At 40.1% G+C, this 19,614-nt stretch overlaps 1 protein-coding gene across 1 annotated transcript in view; it reads right to left on the bottom strand.

Moving 5' to 3' along the window:
- Positions 1-9,893: 9,893 nt before the first annotated feature.
- LOC137281881 (protein MTO1 homolog, mitochondrial-like) overlaps positions 9,894-19,614 on the bottom strand; it is a 142,347-nt gene continuing 132,626 nt past the window's right edge. The window contains exons 9-17 of the mRNA XM_067813562.1: positions 17,340-17,413; positions 15,738-15,854; positions 15,142-15,272; positions 14,202-14,406; positions 13,572-13,734; positions 12,378-12,496; positions 11,656-11,752; positions 10,661-10,715; positions 9,894-10,302 (exon numbers count right to left, since the gene is read on the bottom strand). Coding sequence (XP_067669663.1) covers positions 10,168-10,302; positions 10,661-10,715; positions 11,656-11,752; positions 12,378-12,496; positions 13,572-13,734; positions 14,202-14,406; positions 15,142-15,272; positions 15,738-15,854; positions 17,340-17,413 — 1,096 coding nt within the window. The 3' untranslated portion in view covers positions 9,894-10,167. The remainder of the gene's footprint in view (positions 10,303-10,660; positions 10,716-11,655; positions 11,753-12,377; positions 12,497-13,571; positions 13,735-14,201; positions 14,407-15,141; positions 15,273-15,737; positions 15,855-17,339; positions 17,414-19,614) is intronic.

Genomic DNA, 19,614 nt, shown 5'->3' with positions numbered 1-19,614 from the left:
TTTATATGGCAAACACGGGTTGCTGAAGACCTTATTCTACCCGAATGTTCGGACGTGTGAAGTGCAACCTTATACCCCATTTCACCTCACCTCACATCTTGCCATTACAGGGAATAGGTCAATAATGAACGGAAGGTATGTAAGGTATAGCCAGAATGACATCATGAGCACCGATCTATACTAACATACTACCTATGGTGAGTGAGTGAGTTTAGTTTTACACCGCACTCAGCAATATTCCAGCTATATAGTAGTGGTCTGTAAATAGTCGAGTATGGACTAGACAATCCAGTGATAAACAGCATGAGCATCTACCTGCGGAATTGGAAACCGATGATGTGTGTCAACCCAGTCAGCGAGTCTGACTAGTTGCCTCTTACAACAAGCATAGTCACCTTTCGTGGCTAGCATGGGTTGCTGAAGACCTATTCTACCCCAGATCTTCACAGGTCAGCACAATCAATAAACAATAAATAGACAATATACTTCTGTGGACAATTCTTTTTTCCAGGTTGACGAACATTCAAAAGGGGAATATAACTCTCTGATGCAGTGCACAATTAAAACCTTGAACAAATTATTTATTTTGACATAGGAATCTCGAGGAAGTGAATCAAGTGGGTACAGATTGAATTTTGAGTTGTATGTGTAGGCTATATTGACTGTATATTTCATATGATGCCACATTCCACAGTATCCCAGCTATACATATTCAGTGACATTGGTCAAGACAAGCTACTGATAAATACTGTGAGTTTGGTTTTACACCAGTTTAAGCAATATTCCAGCAAGCTCGTGGTGGGGGACACCAGAAATAAGCTTCACACATTGTACCCATGTGATTAAAGTCACATGCATCAAAGTCACCTCCTTTGTTGCTATTACATAAACCTACTACAATCTGAACTCCCAAGACAAGGATATGTTGCTGGGAACTGCTTACCATCAGAATAGACCAGAATCTGTATATGTAGCTTCAGACCTATTCTAATCCAGAATGCCCAACATCAGGATGTGTCATAGGATGTGTCATTCTCCTACTCCTAGAATCAACACTTGGTTCAACATGGACAATTCGTAAGTGAATGTGTATCGTCTAAATAGGTTTTATTTACAAATTAATACAAAACACTGAATATATTCACACATTTATAGACAAGAATAAATCTGTACTTTTACAGTAGGCCAGACCAATGTTATTTCTTGTTTCACAGATTTTGGTCCTCAGAAAACATAAAGGCAGGGGAGAAAAAAAATAAAAATAAAATCACCAGACAAAGTAATATTCCTTCTAAATGCTAAATTTATGAAGTACAAAAAAAACTAAAAGAAGTTTTCTTGTAAGTTTACACTTTTGGCCAATGAAAATATTAGGATTTTATTTTTTGAGCAGGGAATATTTTTTTTACATAGTCTTGAAAAAATATGACCGGTGGATCCGTAAAACATGAAATAGAACTGGTCTGGCCTTATGCGTTAAAACATATCAACCTGATCAGGCACAAATACTTCTTTTGAGATCTCTATGGACGGTGTAGCTAAAGACTGTTGTTACTTCACATTGCAGTCAGGAATAATTTATAAAAGCAACAACAAAACCTTTTCCACATTCACAAAAAATCTATCCTATAACCATAGTTGACTGTTTTACAGGGGTTTGCAGAGTGGTGGGCATTTACTGCTCTCCAGTGGCACCTGTCATAAACCTGCATGGCAACTACATAATGTAATCTGTGCCAGACACACCAATGATTGACATCGTGAGGGCCATGCATTACAAACAGCTTCAATGGTCCAGTGGATAGACCATCTCCATCCAAAGAAGTCAGTTGTGGAAGCACTCGTAGTGGTGAGCATTAAGAAGAAGAAGCAATGACTGGTTGGCCAGGACTGAAAACTAGCAGTGGTTCTGACAAACAGCCACATACACACATACAGTCTTCAGGTACAATGACATGAGGGGCAGTGTGGTAGCCCAGATGTTAAAGCATTCACTTGATGTGCCAAAGACCTGGGTTCAATTCCCTGCAATGGATCCAATGTATGAACCCAATACTGGTGTCCTCCATAGTGACATTGCTGGTATATTGCTAAATGTGGCATAAACTTTTAACTCACTCACTCATTCACATGATCCAAATCAAGTATATTACGAGTATTTGAGACATGTTTGGAGACAGAATTCATTTTCATAAGTCATCATCCAGGACACTGAATAGGATTGGTGACACACAGACATGGACATGCTAGAGGAACCAGCCAAGGTTATAACTCTAGACACCACAATTCTTTGCTTAGTCTTTGTTGTTTGCATAAAGAAGGGTCATTCCTTTATAGATGGGCATATATACCATTTCCTAAAAGTGAGTGAGTTTTGTTTTATGCCGCATCTAGCAATATTCCACCAAGGCACTAGAGATAGACTTCACACACTGTACCCATGTGGGGAATCAAACTTTAGTCTTCCACGTGATGAACAAATGCCAAAGTAGACAAAATCCCAGTGATAAGTGGTGCAACCTGTTCTAAATTTGGAATTGTAAAATATGTTTAGATCCTGAAAGAGTGCATGCAGACAGATCAACTCATCAAAGAATAGAATCATGTATTTGAAGATCTTAGATTGTTACAATGAACTCACACAATCAAGTTGAAAGAAGATCATGAATTTGTCATCCATCCTCCAAGAAAGCCAGCGGTCGTTGTCAGTTGTCATCAAGTCCAACAAGACCAGGATATGCATGGATCCTACTGACCTTATCCAAGCTATCAAGAAATAAAATTTCCCAATGAAGACAACTACGGATGTCACAGCAAACATGCTGCAACCCTGAGTCATTTCAAAGCTTGATGCAGTCTCTGAATTTTAGTAAATCATACTCAATGACCAATCATCAAAGTTCCAAGCCCTGCACTTTCCAAGCTCCAGACACTAATGATTCATACCAGAAGTATTTCATCGAGTCATCTCTTACAGGGTGGAAGACCTAGAGGGAGTAGAAGCCATACTGGATGATATCCACCTGTGGGGAGATGAGACATCTCATGACAGGCTTCTGACAAAAATGCTACAAAGAGCCAAGGAATACAATCTCAAGCATAACAGAGGCAAATGCAAGTTCAAAGTGGACAAAATTTATGTGGGACATGAAATAACAAGTCAAAGAGTCAGACCTGATCCGGACACGATAGCTGCAGTGCTGGACACAGAGAGACCCAAAGAAACAGCTCGAGACATTCATTGCATATATTCAGTATCTAGGAAAATTATTGTGTGAACTCTCGGACATCAGCCTGCCACTAAGAATTCTCACCAACAAAGATGTTGAAAGGCACTGGAAAGAACATCCAGAAAGAAGTTTCCCGATGGTCACAGCAGCACCAGAGTGGGCATACTATGATCCTGGGCTGCCACAAACCTTATCAGTAGATGTGAGTGCAACCAGACTGGGTGCCACCATAATGTAGCAAGGAAAGCCAATTGTCTACGCTTCAAGAACTCTGACTGATGTGCAATCCTGCTATGAGAAGATAGAGAAGGATATGGTGGCCATGCATTTTGGATGTCCGAAGTTTCACCAGTATGTTTACATGAGACAGGTCACAAGCCTTTTCAAACCATCTTCAACAAAAACACTTCATGATGCACCACATCGACTACAGCAAGATGTTGATGAACCTACAGAGATATGTTCTCAAAGTACAGATCAGGAAAAAAACAGTTGATTGCAGATCACTTAAAGCAGAGACTGTCTAGAAGAGAGAGAAACAGATGGAAAGTTAAAGGATCTACAAAAGACAAAAAGCTACCTCAGAAGACTCAATATTAAAAAGTCAGAGAGTGCATGGTTGGCAAGAAGAGTTAACAAAGTAGACAATCAAGCGAGACAATAATGGACCAATTGAGAAGAGATCTTAAGTCAAGATGGATTGTTGTTCAAAAACTGATTGTGCCAAGAAGACTAAGGAAAGATATGATTTCAAGAATGCATGAATCCTATCTTCGGATTGTGAAGTGCAAAAGTAGAGCACAAGAGACATTGCCTTAGCCAGGGATGGTTACTGTTTGGAATCATTAGATGTCACCTATGGGCTAGGTTGCACCTGAATTATTCTGCTGTCACTATCTTTTGTGCAACAGTATAGCTTGTTTATTATTTACATAGGTATTATTATGTATTTGGTTAAGAGAAGAATATTTCATAACAGTATAACCATGATTACAGTTAGTTTAAGGGTTTGTGTTTATTTTCCTAATATAATCATAACATTGACAGAATTGGTTTTGGTCAGGAAATGTATAGCGTTATTTTCCATCATGTTTATTAGTTTGGAATAACATCTTTATTTGACCAGTAGTTTGAGTTCTCAGACTGTAGGTACATAGCAGTAGTGGTTTAAGTGCTTGACATTTTGATACAACAGTTGCTCCCTGGCTGTTGAGTTGAGTTGGGTGAGCGCTGCAAGCCAAGTGCATGAGTGACCCAAGATGGTCAAAGTTATCCGAGAGGGAATGTTGAGAAATACATGTATATTTCACACAATCAAGACGCACTCATCAGGTACAAATATCATTCTTACAATATATCCATGTGTGTGAGGGTGTGATATGCTATTTTCAGAGTATTTTAGTAAGTTTCAGGAATGTTCAGTTACTTGGTCACATGCAACAGTGTATCCTATTTTCGTGGTAATGATCTTCCTTTTAATGCACAGCAAGTTTGCATGTAGCAGTTTTAAGTCATGATAACAGAATTTTAGAGTGAGTTTATATTTTTGGAATCCAAATACAGTCAACATGCTCAGCGTAGATACATGGAATTTGATATGTGTAGTTTCCGTATACTTTTCAAAGTTGCCTGTACCAAGGGAGTAGTCATTATATAATCGTGTTAGGCATTGTGAACTGATTGCTTTGCAGTTGCATTATAACAAGGTATTCATGAATGTTTCATGACAGTAAGTGCAAGGTACAAGTATTTTCATTGCATATGTCCTGGAAGTAAACATCCTTGTTAGAAGAACCTCGACCAGAGTTTTATGGTTCTCTCTATAATAATTCCTACCAGTTAGGGATATTGAGAACATGATCTTCTGATGTGAAGTTTGTGCAAAACATCAGAATGCTAACCCACCTGAGCAGCTGATATCCATATCCTTGGTTCCAGACAGATCATGGGCTAAGTAGGGGCAGATTTGTTTGAATTTATCTTCATCCATATCTACTTACAGTGGACTAGTTTACAAAATGGCCAGAGATGTCTTTGTTAGAAGACAAAGCAAGCAAGAGAGTGATAAACCCCCTAAGAAGTCTGTCCTCAAAGTATGGAATTCTGCAAATGGTCATGAGTGACAAGGAAATGACTTCAACTTCAAGCATGTTATCTCAAGCCCAAAGTATCCACAATCTTACAGACAAGCAGAAAGAATGGTACATACAGTGAAATGCATACTAGAAAAAGCAAGAGACCCTTACAAAGGCTTACTGGAAAAATATACCCACCTCAACCATTTTCAGGATGAAGACTCTACACTGCCAGATGCAGTACCTGTACTCTATTTACAACTGAAACATCATTTGCAGATAGAAAGTCACTTCTCATCAGAAAAACAATCCAGCTGAAGTATCATGGTGGACAGAATGACTAACAACCACTAGAATCTGGAAATGAAATCATGGTGAGAGAAGAGAATACCTTGAAGAGGTCACATCCAAACATGAGCTCTCTGATCATGCAACATGAATACTGAGACAGGCCATATCTACAGAAGAAATCAACAAGACCAGGAGTGAAAGCAGGGAAGGTTAATTATGAAGAAGCCACAAAGAAACAATGCAGAGATGAACAAACCATGTATCCCAGGTGGATCTGTCCTACTCATTCTACAGGTACAGACTCAGCAAAGTACCTGTAACAGTTATGTCACATAATCCGTATTCCACATTCCGCTTTAACATGGTGTCAGAAGTGCGTCTGACCCACACAAATCATCCGATCAGAACATCTGACAAACCTGTGAATGTTTTGTGACAACTTCACCGTATTTCACGGCATATTTCCTGTGTAACGAAATCTGACAGTGAGTGACTGTTACTTCCCACGTTTCGTGGCTGACTGGAAATCAGACATTCTCACTGTAACAGACCATTCGCTATGGCATTCACGCAATTTGAACAACCAAACTTTGACTGGGAATCCAAGGATTTATTCCAAGAATTCCAGAGATTTAAGCAACATGCTGAATTTATCTTCAAGGGACCACTCGACATATCAACTGACAAGCATAAATCTGGATGGCTCGGTATGTGGATCTGTCGTCAAGGCCGAAAAGTCTACAAATCATTTGACTGGGATGGAGATGAAGAAGACAACCCTGAAAAGATATTAGAGAAATTTGAGAATTATGTTAGACCTAGGAATAACAAAAGAATTGCCAGGTTCAAACTAAAACAACGTAAACAGTTGCAAGGTGAGACATTTGACAATTTTGTGAAAGATCTGAAGCTTATCCTCATGGATTGTGAATTATGTGACCCAGATGACATTTTGCTCTGAAGACCCAAATAATCGACAAGTTGAAAGAAATGGAAGCAAGCGGCTACATCACACCTGTTGAAGAGCTGACAGCATGGGTGAGTTCTATGGTAATTGCCACCAAAAAGGACAAGATACGAATTTGTATCGACCCATCTGACCTGAATAAGGCAATCCTGAGGGAACATCACCCCATGAAGACGGTAGAAGAAGTTGTCTCCAACATCCCCGAAGCGAAAGTCTTCTGAACACTTGACGTAAAATCTGGTTTTCTACAGGCTTAGGCTCCCATTTGGCATAAAGTCGGCACCAAAAATCTACCAGAGGATAATGGACCAAATGCTTGAAGGTATCAACAGAGCTGCCGCAATCATGGGTGATGTCCTTATAGCAGGGAAGGGTACAGCTCATCATGATCAGATCCTCAGACAAGTCGTTGAACATGCCACAAAGTACAATCTGAAGCTGAACTTTGAAAAATGCTCTGTTCGACAGTCCAAAGTCAAGTATGTAGGACATGTTCTCACAGCTGATGGACTGCAGTCTGACCAGACCAAAGTATCTGCCATTGTGAACATGTCAGCCCCCTCCGACAAAGACGGAGTTCGGCGCCTGCTTGGTCTAGTACAGTACCTAGCCAAATTCATACCAGATCTGAGTCAAGTGGATGCACCAATTTGTTCACTTCTGAAATCTGACGTGGAATTTGTGTGGACTCATGAACACGAGGAAAGCTTCACTAAACTCAAGAAGTTGTGTAGCTCACCCCCAGTACTTGCAAATTGCTTACTACAATGTGAACAAGCCAGTAGAGATCCAGAGCGACGCATCAAAAGACAGTATTGGTGCTGTCCTCATTCAAGTAGGAAAACCCATTGCTTTCTCTTCAAGATCCCTGACGGAGACCGAACAACACTACGCGCAAATAGAGAAGGAGATGTTGTCAATCGTCCACGCCACCACCAACTTCCACTGCTATATCTTCGGCAAGGAAACCACAGTCTACAATGATCACAAACCCCTCGAAGATATGTGTAAGAAGCCTCTGATGAAACTACAGAGGTATGATCTGATTATCAAGTACCAGAAAGGGAAGGATATGACAGTTGCCGACGCACTATCCCGCTCATATATTCAAACATCAGAATCTGAAATTGATGGACTTGAACAGATCAACATGATCGATATGACCTCCGTATCTCCAGATCGGTATGCAGAAATACAGAAGTGCACTGCGGAAGAGCTGCTAACACTCCGAGACACTTCAAACCTTACTGAAACTGCCGAGACCAACTTGCCGTGTGCGACAGCGTAATCTACAAGGGACTGCGCCTGGTCGTACCACCCTCTCTCTGCAAACATATGCTGACCTTGATTCACAAGTCACACCTGGGAATGGTAAAATGTAAGCAAAGAGCACATGAAGTTATGTTCTGGCCCGGTATGAACACTGACATCGAAAATACCATTAGAGACTGTCACAAGTGCGCTCAGTATCAGAACAAACAACAAAGTGAACCTTTGCTGCCTACACCACCTCCTGATCGACCATACAGTGAAGTTGGGTGCGATCTGTTCGACTTTGAGAACAAGCAATATCTCATCATAGTCGACTACTACTCAAGATACTTCGACGTGGCAGAACTGAGATCTATGACCATCTCAGCGATAATCAGAGCCTTGAAATCAGTCTTCAGTTGCGATGGAAAACCACAGAAATTAAGCTCTGACAACAGACCACAGTTTACGTCAGAAGAGTTCAAACACTTCTGCAAGGCATGTGACATAAAGCACTCTTCGTCCAGCCCTCACTTCCAGAGTTCGAACGGTGAAGCTGAGAGAGCAATACAGACGATCAAGAGACTGTGGTGCAAAGCTGAAGATAAACACCTAGCTCTGCTCGATTATCGAACTACACCATGTGAAGATGTCAATCTCTTGCCTGCTCAACTCCTTAAGGGACGTCGACCTTGCAACACACTGCCAGCCTCTAGAGAACTGCTTGAACCTCAAGCTTACAACAACCAGGTAATTCAACATCTACTCGTCCAAGAAGGTACCTGGTATAGTCGAAGAACGTCACAAAAGCCCTCGACCTTACATCGTCAAAACTGATGACGGTGTGTACCGCCGAAATAGAAAACACTTGAGGAAAGCCACAGCTGCAGCGAACAACCAACCCCAGCAGGATAACCAGCCTCCTGATGTCCTGCCACCAACCAATCACCAGCTGGGTCCTACAGCTCCAGTTGTGACGAAATCAGGCTGCAGGGTAGAGCTGCCAAAGAGATTGAACTTGTAACTTTAATGTAAAGGTGTTGTGCCAAATTTCAAGTTGTGCCAAATCTTATAAAAGTTGTGATTTCTTCCCATTTAACAGTTAAATACACCCAGTTACCCTGAGAGACTTTAAAAAGTGACTGGATTTGTTTACAATACTTCAGTGAGTATCCAGTCATTTTCATGGACTCTAAATACATGACTGGATCGGTGTTAAGTGTTACCATTTACTAGTTATATATCCAGTTATTTTGATAATAGGACTCTAAATACATAACTGGATTAGGGCTATCAGTTCTTTAAATCAATCCAGTTGTTTCATGGGCAAACACAAACTGGATAATCTTTATTCACTAGTTTATAATCATACATTCTAGTCATATCTTGTTGAGCTATGCCAGTGTGTCAGTATTCACATTTATAGCGATAGGTTTCCAGAGTTAGTTTTACACTTAAGAGGGGAGATGTCACATAATCCGTATTCCACATTCCACTTTAGCAGCATTCCATATTTGTATCCGACCGGAAGTAAACAGTCGTCTGCTCCCTCAATGGCGTTTTTGTTTTCTGTTTATACTTGAAGACCGGAACATTAGACCTTAACACGTTACTCAGTAAAGACAGCACACTAAGCACAGACCGCACACTCTGACTCAGCAAAGACAACATCCTTGGCACAGACAACACCAGTTAAAGAGACTACTCCAGCCACCGGGACTGACCACTTTGCCGAAATCAGTGTTCCAACCATAAGCAGACCACCACCGAGCAGCATAACCAGAAGGGTCAGAGTTACTGTGAGACCAGAGAGACTATGTATAAGTGATAGGAAGAAATATCATTACTGACACTGCCATCAGTGTAATAGTGCACAGAAAATATAAAGTATTTATTTTTCAGCATTATAATTTCTAAGTCAGTGAAATCTAATATGCTTTTTGTTGAAGAATTCATCATGCACTTCACAGTCATCCAATAGTAGTATCAAGTGCAGATAGGTAAACTTTAGTAGAGAGCTACAGTTCAATGTTCTGTTATGTCTTATCTGAACCCTTCAACTCTAATAATAAAATGGTTGAGTTCATTAACACTTTATTATGTTTTTTTCAATTACATCATCTAATAATTTCAGTTTATTAAAAATGTTCCATAATTTGTTTTAATTAGAATGGAAAAGGGATGTCATGTATGGCCTGAATCGTTATATTATACGAGCGCTTCCACAACCATGAAAACCTGTAACCTGCATATATGTCATCAAAGAGTCTTTGTGAACCATCCTCTAGTCTTCTTGTCTGCTGAAATCAACCAATGGGCTATCATATGTCCACAAAGAACTGCTGACAGGTGTTTATGAAAGACTGTCTGTAGGTTGAGAGGCTACATTGCTGTCCTTGACCTTGCTCCTGGTTCTTCTTTTAACGTGTCGCAGGAGAATCAAGATGGCCGCAGGGGTCATTCCTGGTATTCGACTAGCAGCTGCAATCTGGAATAATTGTGATGGGCTGTTTAAAGGCCATTATGATTCCAAACAGACATTTTGTAGCAACTGATGGGTATGAATATTTAGGAATATTCCTGTTTATTGTCAGTCACCAAATGTTTGGTGAAATGATCAACTGGTCCCATGGTATAGTGAATAGGGCATCGGTTAAGAGGGTGGAAGGTAGTTTGAGCTACGGGTAAAACCTGGTACTTGTCAATACCCTGCCTGGAACTTACAGTAATGGGATAAAATAACTCTAGTCAGCTCCTCATTACATGATTAAAGGGTTCCTTTACAATTTAAATGGAAAGTGTTCCTGTCAAAATTAGGTATTTTCAAGGATTTGATATTGACTTACAGTAGCTGGTCGTGCTTCTGCTAGTTTGCTCTTGGCATCTGTTGACATGCACAAACTGAAACAAAAGGGGGAAACCATGTGATCACAGTTTCAATCAATCTTCTAAGGCCCATGTACAAAGTTAACATATGAAAAATACTTAACAGCTGCTACCAGTCAAACAAATGACATAGTTTTGCATCTTTTGAACAGACACACCATTGTTACATTGGATGAATTCTGATCACAAGAAATGTTTATCATTATTAAAATGCTAGCAATGTGACACACCCATCAAATTCAAAGTCAAACTTGTTGCCATGGGAACACAAAAAATACTTTATTCAGAATTCCAAAACTACCAAAAGTCAGCAGTACACCACCAAATCAATCTATGTGCCAAGATTGAGGAAGAAATATTGAAAGGTTTTACAGTTCTGTTCCGGAAAAGAGCACTACTACCAAATTCAGTCAAAATCAAACTTGTTGCCATGGAAAATACTTCATTCAGAATACTTTATCCAGCCATTCATTTCTGTCCCACTGTTGCAGCAGCCCATGCTTGTCAGGTGACTAATGGGATCAGTGGTTAGATTCGCTAACTCATATGCCACATGCCATCATATCTTAATTGCGTAGGTCGATGCTCGTGCTGTTGATCACTGGACTGTCTGATATAGGTTCTATTACCTACAGACCACACCAAATAACTGAGTCAACTTAGTCAGCGAGCCTGGCCACAGATCCCTTTGGTTGTCTCTTATGACAAGCATGGGTTTCTGAAGACCAGCTCTAACCCAGATCTGAATCACGGGTCTCTCATTATAGGTATTAGCATCAATTAGTGATTGAACTGAAATTAACCTTGACTCAAGACATTCCAATGACTTGGTTACAATGCAATCTCACATTTTACAAGATATTGGACAACAGTTGCCTTGACTTTGATATATTGATTATACAGTTAGGTTTTAGAAATAATTAGTCCAGCTGATATCCAAACAAAGGCAACTGACCTATCATAGTCGAGATCTTCTGGTAGCAGGAGTTCTTCATCCTGCCTCACCTCCTCCATCTCCTCCAGCTGGTCCTTCAGCTCATTCACATACATAGCTGGCAAATAAAGCATTAGGGATTAAAGGGTTAGATAGTGCCTTAGTGGTATTCATGGACAAATAACACACAAGGATAAAAAGGAATAATGACGATTACAGAGGCAGAGAGTGTACTGATGGTCCCTTGGCAAATACTGTCTCATAAATCACGATGGAAAATCTTGTGTCAGGGATCAGAGAACCAATAATTTTACACCAAGGATCAGAGAGCCAAGCATTATACCAGAGACTAGTGGGACATATAATGCACTGGGTATCAGAAGGGCAGATTTAGTATTGGGTATCAGAAGGATGAATTCAGCTTAGTTCATCAGAAGGGTACATTTAGCACAGGCAGAAAGGCAGATTCAGCATTTGGGATCAAAAGGATAGACTCAGCATTGGGGAGCAGAAAGGCAGATTCATCCTTAGTTATCAAAAGGCCAGTTTCAGCTTGGGGATCAGATGGGCAGATTCAGAATTGGGGATCAGAAGGACAGATTCAGCAATGGGGATCAGAAGGACAGATTTAGAATTGGGAATCAGGACAGATGCAGCATTGGGGATCAGAGAGGCAGATTTAGAATTGGGGATACAAAAGATATCATTGCTAGGAACCTTGCTAGTGTTCTGCTGTATACTACCTTCAGTCTTTAGCCTCTCTTTCAGCAGAGTGTCATCTTGCAGGAAGCCGAGGACCTCTGGGAACCCCTGGATTAGCTGCTCAATCGTGATGTATGGCAGACTCAAGACCTCCATACCACTGCACAGATATATAAATTGCTGGTTGGTTATGAGGTCAAATCAAATAGGGTTTGATATTGAAATTGTAATACTGCTTGCTGCTACGAGATCAGTTTTAATAGAGTTTAACTATGACATTATTGCACTTATGGTTTATGTGAACAGTTTGAGAGGTATGTCTCAAGGCTAAGGCCAAGCTGGGTGTTTCAGGCAATATTAAACTGTGGACATCAAATATACATATTTAATAATCCTTTGAAGTTTGTAATAAATGTATATCACTTTCACACATCCTTTAGGATCCCCCAAATATATAATGATACAACATTTATCTTCAGGCTCCTGAGCTTCCTGGACTTTGCGCTGTCACTGGCATGCAGGTGATGTAGTGTCTCTTTAACCAAGTTAGTTTGTTCCAAATTGACCTCATTTCACCTCACAGCTAATGGGTACCTGGTAACATCTAGAGCTCATCATACAGCTTTGGATGTATACTCCCCATGGTGATATGAAAGCAGCATGAACTGACAGTGTTTTCTTGACCGAAGTAACAGTTACCACCAACTATGAAGGAGTGTTTAAAAAAATTAGTGTGAATGTAGAATGGGTTTCATGACACTTCAAACAATATTTCAGTTATATCAGCTTGATGTTGGATGAATTACTGAGTAATATCACAAAACTTGGTTCCACACACTGTACCCATTCTGGGTAACTGATCCCAGGTCTTTGGTACAACATGTACTTTAATCACTGGGGTACCACACCACTCCTCATCTCATGGTGTCTGAAGACTCTGTAAGTGTGTATGTGACTGCTTGGCCTTGTCAAACCTGCTGCTGGTTTTAAGCCCAAACACAGAGTCCCAACCGACCAGTCATTGTACCTGATGGCTGATGAAACCCTGAACTGATGCAGATCTTAGATGCTTACAACTTGCAGACTGTGAGCACAGATATGATGCTAACCAACCCAGAAACATCATTAGGGCAAACTGGGATTTGAGCCCACGCTCAAAATAATCAATAACCTTTTCTTGAGACCAGGTTAAAACATTCCAATTGAATAAATATCATACTTTATATGTTACTTACTTTCTGTCATTCCTGTTGTTGGTTGCCGGCAGGTTGAGGAGCTTGAACCAGTGTGTCAAGGGCATTGTCAGGGACGACAAAGCTGATACTGCTTCCTCTAACTTGAGACGTGATGATTCTGATCTCCTGAACCTGATCTCTCTGACACAGCCAACCTTGTATCCTGTAGACACAAGACCAGGTCATGACAAACACAAGTGTTAATATATGTGCATTCATTCAGTCATTCATTCAGTCATTCATTCAGTCAGTCAGTCAGTCAGTCAGTCAATCAGTCATGAGTGAGTGAGTGAGTGAGGTTTTATGCCACTTTCAGCAATTTCCAGCAACATCACAACACCGACATGGCAGGAACAGAAACTGCTCATCATGCCAATGATCCATGTTCATTTCCCCGTATGGCTGTGTGAGAAGCCCATTTCTGGTGTTCCCTGCTATGATGTTGCTGGGATAATGGTTAAATGAAGCAAAACTATACTCACTCACTCAACAATCATCAACTAATGCAACAATACAGCCATCAAACAACTTACTCACCCATGGCTCTATCACTCCTCATAGAAACACAATTCTGTCACTCACCAATCCAATGACACTCATACATTCATTTAACAGAATTCAAAAGATCACCTTTTCTTGTGAGCCTGGTGTCAGCATTATCTGGTCTGAGAGCAAGGCGAAACTCAGCTCTGCTTGTGAACATTCGGTATGGTTCATTGGTTCCTAGTGTTGTCAAGTCATCGATCAGAACACCAATGTATGCTTCAGTCCTGTCCAGAGTGAAGGCAGACTTTTCTTGTGCCTTCAGTGCAGCGTTGATCCCTGCCATGATGCCCTTTAGAGAGACAGAGCATGGGATTGAATAATTGACAGAACAGTGTTGTAGAAATGACTGTTGTACAGTCAGGTATACGGGTATCATGGGTATTATGTACCCACTTAACACAAGGAAGCTAAATTCTCATTCTACGTTTGGGTTCACCTGTTGATATGACCCCACTTGATTGCAAACAGAACTCTAACTGGTGTTAAAACATTTTTACATTGAGACAGAACACTCACCTATGATACAGCCTCTAATTATCAGGACAGAACACTCACCTATGTTGCAGCCTCTCCTTATCAGGACAGAACACTCACCTATGTTGCAGCCTCTCCTTATCAGGACAGAACACTCACCTATGTTGCAGCCTCTCCTTATCAGGACAGAACACTCACCTATGTTGCAGCCTCTCCTTATCAGGACAGAACACTCACCTATGTTGCAGCCTCCCCTTATCAGGACAGAACACTCACCTATGTTGCAGCCTCTCCTTATCAGGACATAACACTCACCTGTGTTGCAGCCTCCCCTTATCAGGACAGAACACTCACCTATGTTGCAGCCTCTCCTTATCAGGACAGAACACTCACCTGTGTCCCAGCTTCTTCTTACCAAGACATAACACTCACCTGTGTTGCAGCATCTCCTTATCAGGACACAACACTCATCTGTATTGCAGCCTCTCCTCAACACGACACCACATTAACCTGTGCTGAAGCGTGATCTCATCAGGGACCAAACACTCACCTGAGCCGCAGCCTCTTCATATCCAGTTGTTCCATTGATCTGGCCGGCCAGGAAGAGGTTCTGGATGAGGAGGGTCTCAAGAGAGGGATTCAGCTGACGTGGGTCAATGTAATCATACTCCACACCATAGCCTGAAACATGGTAACAGGCTTGAATGAAACAGCATAACAAGCTGGACTGAAACATGGTAACAGGCTTGAATGAAACAGCGTAACAAGCTGGACTGAAACATGGTAACAGGCTTGAATGAAACAGCGTAACAAGCTGGATTGAAACATGGTAACAGGCTTGAATGAAACAGAGTAGCAAGCTGGACTGAAACATGGTAACAGGCTTGAAAGAAACAGTGTAACAACCTGGACTGAAAAGAATAAAAAGTTGGACAGAAACAGGGTAGCAAGCCGGACTGAGACAGGTTAGCAAAACACGGAGACATACAGAACTGTGAAACATGAAAACATATCATCATAGTGATTAGGTGACCTCAACCCCAATAATTTAACATACACCTGTGTTTATTGTAGCACTACTATTGCTTACTGGAATGGTGGCCTGAACTGTAACATAAAAACACACTGAAATGAATAACTACATACCTGGCTGAACTATGTCACATTTCTCCAATCCTGGGATAGATCGAACAAGTCGTAGTTGGTGTTCCTCGGGCATTGTGCAGGATATACCATTGGGGTACACCACGCTGCTGGAGAACCCTGAAACAACAGTAACAAAGTCAGGATATACCAGGTGATATATCCTAATTATCTAATGACATATTTCATGTCATATATTTTCCAATTCTTGAAAAGCATTTGTTGGTCATGTATGATGTTGGGTGGTGAAGAGATTGGTATAAGGGAGGTAACTCTAGTATGCTTCTACTCAGTGCTGAAGCTACATAAAATTCCTTCTGGGAGCAGTTCTACAAGGACAGTCATGATCTGCTTGACAGTGAGGAAATTGGTTCTTTACGGAACCAACTGGTTTTGTATTTGAGAAGTATGAATGCGATTAGTGAAAAAGAATGCTTTAACAAGGCAATTGTCTACTGCAAATACTGTTTCTTTGTTTATAAACTGTTGCATAGTTCATGGTGGATGTCAGTATGTTTTACACATGAACCAGCAATGTTCAACTTCACATGGCAAATACACTGTGTTAGAAGATGTTTAATGGAGTTTGGTGGGTTGGCTGGTTGGCTGGTTGAGTGAGTGGTTGGTTAGTTGGTTGGTTGGATGGTTGTCTGGCTGATTGAGTGGTTGGTTAGTTAGTTGGTTAGTTGGTTGGTTGGGTGAGTAGGGAGGTTGTGTTTTCCACACTCGGCAATAGTCCAGCTATATATACATGTGAAAAATTACATTGGACTAAACAAGCCAGTGATTGATATTATGAGTAACTCAACATGTTCCATTAACAGTCTGACATTTCATTCAATTTCACTACCTTGTAACAAGCATACATTGCTGGGAACACACCACAAGTGATTCTCAAACTATGTAAACTTATCATACAGTAATAACATGACAGCTGAATTCAAATACAAATAAGCATTCAATGTAGGGAAAATATTTGGATTGACGGTGTTTGTATGTTTACTTCATTAAATGGCATGAAGGAGAATCTTACATGTTGTATTTTAAACAAATCACTGAAGTTTAATTCACAAAATTTCACTGGGAACAGGCTACGTCAGTTTATACATAGAAGAAAATAATGAATGGGCAGTTCAAGAAGGTGACAAAACTGACTGGACTGAAGACCCAAGTTCAATACCTCACATGAGTGTAATGTGTGAAGCCCATTTCTGGTATCTCCTGCCATGATTTTACTGGAATATAGCTAGAAGCAGCGTAAAATCCAACTCACTTCATTCATTATCATACGTCTCTTCCTATCTGAGAAAATATGTCAATGCATAAAGCAATAACCTAATGTGTTCAATGCAAATTCAATCTGTCTTTCTAAGAATAAAATTAACTAAACACGTGACATTTAAACATTAATCAACAATAGGCAATAGAAATCAGGGGCAGTTCATTTGATACCTGACAATAGTTATTTGTTTCATCTATCTATCCTTTCACTCACTCACCTGTTGATCCACTCACTCACTCACTCACTCACTTTTGCTCTTGATACTTGTAACTCAATATTGGTGAGTGACTTTCCAATGATTCCACTATAAGTAACCATCATACCTTCAGGTTCTAGCCATACTTGGTGCTGTTTCCTTTTAAATCTCAAAATTTTGGACTCGATGGAAGGACAGTACCTGGAACAGAATATATATATGTCAATTTTTGTAGAATTTTAAAGTCCATATCTATCAAAGTAAGCACAACTGGTTGCCCCTCTGGTGAAAATAGATCTGAAAGTGAAAATATAGTTGAAATTCTAGAGAAAACAATTGTGAAAGTGAACATATTATCAATCGAATGACATCTTCCAACAGCATATATCAGCAAAATTCATCTCTTTGGTTTTAACAATCTCAAATGAACTACCCTTCATTTCAGTTTGCTAATTTCACTGGCTACCTCAGTAGGTCTAGTGTACCAAGCAGAAAGCTAGTTACAAACCAAGATGGGTTGGCAATGTCAGCACTACGATCATGATCAAGTTTGTGAGAAATTCAGCATTTGACAACCAAAGATAGCCCAGTTGAGGATACCATTGATGTCTTAGGGCCCATTAAAGCTGGCAGCAAATTTAGGTTTGTAGGTAATATGATCCCATAGTCTCTTTCCCATATGCTGTATTTTGATTGGTCACTGAAATATTGACAAAAATCAAGGGCAGATAATTTGTGACAGAGTGTGTGAGTGAGTTTAGTTTCAGCAATGTACCAATACTTTAGGCTATATCACTGAAACCAGAAATGGGCGTCACATGATGTATAAACATGGGGAATCGAATTCAGACATTCGGCCTGATGAGGGAAAGCTTTAACAGTGGACAACGACAGCACCACAGTTTGTGAGAGAAGTATCCACAGGAAGCAGTTGAAAGTAAGGCCCGGCAATAATACCAGTTAACCCATAAATTTCACAATACCATATACTGCGGTACATTTGTCTGTGTGAAAATGCTTTTTACTATCTTTGAACAGATATTTGTTGAATCAGATGTACTTTCAAATACATAGAATGTCATTATGAAAATGCATCCATAAGGTCTTCATTGGCAATGTTTCAAACTTTCCAAAAGAGGTCTAGTGCTTTATCAGTTCTACCTATGCCATATTTGGGTAATGCTGATGTATGGCAATCATATGGAAAATGATGTTTGTTAGGAAGATGTTTAGTATTGTGGGAAACTGTTTGGCATTATATTATATTATGGAAAAACTGGGTCCTGTCAGGGGAAACCGTGTGGCATTATTGGAAACTAAAATTATGCAAAACTGTGTGGCAATGTGGGAAACTAACATTATGGGAAACTGTGTGGCATTGTGGGAAACTGTGTGGCAATGTGGGAAACTAATATTTTGGGAAACTGTTTGGCATCATGGGAAAGTGTGGTATTAGGTGTAACTGGCTCAGACTCAAACTCTTTATTTCATAGATGATAGCCTGTGAGCTCTATAGTACAATTTACACCAATAAATAAAAACATAATAGGTTGTTATGCAAGCGCAAGGTTTCCATTGCGAATATGGAACATTTTAGTCACATACATTGCTAGATTGTTTGAAATAGTAGTATCCTGGCTGGAGAGTGGTTGAATGATTTTTTGTTTCGATGGATATTTATGGTATTACAGCAGTATATACTTATATTTCGGCTGTGTGCATAAAGGGCATGTTATACATACATAATAATTATTAAGGTATGGTTTTTGTCTTTAAGGCCATTCCCACAAACCAGGCACATTGCATCAATTTTCAACTTCAAACTGAACCATCTACATGATAGATTTTTTATTTCTGAAGCGGAACAATGAAGCTTTGTGAGAAAGCGATGCAGTTTAGATGAATTGATGTGATTGAAATATGGCTCCATTTGGAAGGTAGTCTTGAAGGTTCAATAGGATATTAACATTGAAGATTCGTGCACACGAGCAGACCAGTCCTGCAACCATACAATTCCTTGGATCTTAGAGTAAGTATGCCAATGAATTGATTCAACTTGCCAATCGTATGCAAAGCCATACGAAAATAATATGAATCGGATGCATGATGCCCTATTATTGTAGCCTTCACAATTGAACCTTTTTAACTTATTTAACACAGTACTGTGACATTGGGAGATTGAACTTATTTTCAACACATATTTACAAAACTTGTAAACATAGAGGTTTGTTAGTAAAACCACCACACAACTCTGAACCATGAAGGAGAATAGGCAGAATTTTACTGGACATTTTAAGGGAAACTGTTAGGTGGTTTGGAAAACTGTTGTTATGGAAACTGTGGCATTATGGGAACTGGTTGTTCTGAATAATGTGGCTTAATGGGAAACAGTGCCGCATTAT

Source organism: Haliotis asinina, chromosome 1, assembly GCF_037392515.1.
Source record: "Haliotis asinina isolate JCU_RB_2024 chromosome 1, JCU_Hal_asi_v2, whole genome shotgun sequence".
NCBI classification, from domain to species: Eukaryota; Metazoa; Mollusca; class Gastropoda; order Lepetellida; family Haliotidae; genus Haliotis; species Haliotis asinina.
Note: the sequence above shows the minus strand (reverse complement) of the source record. Positions and strands in the feature narration are given on the sequence as shown.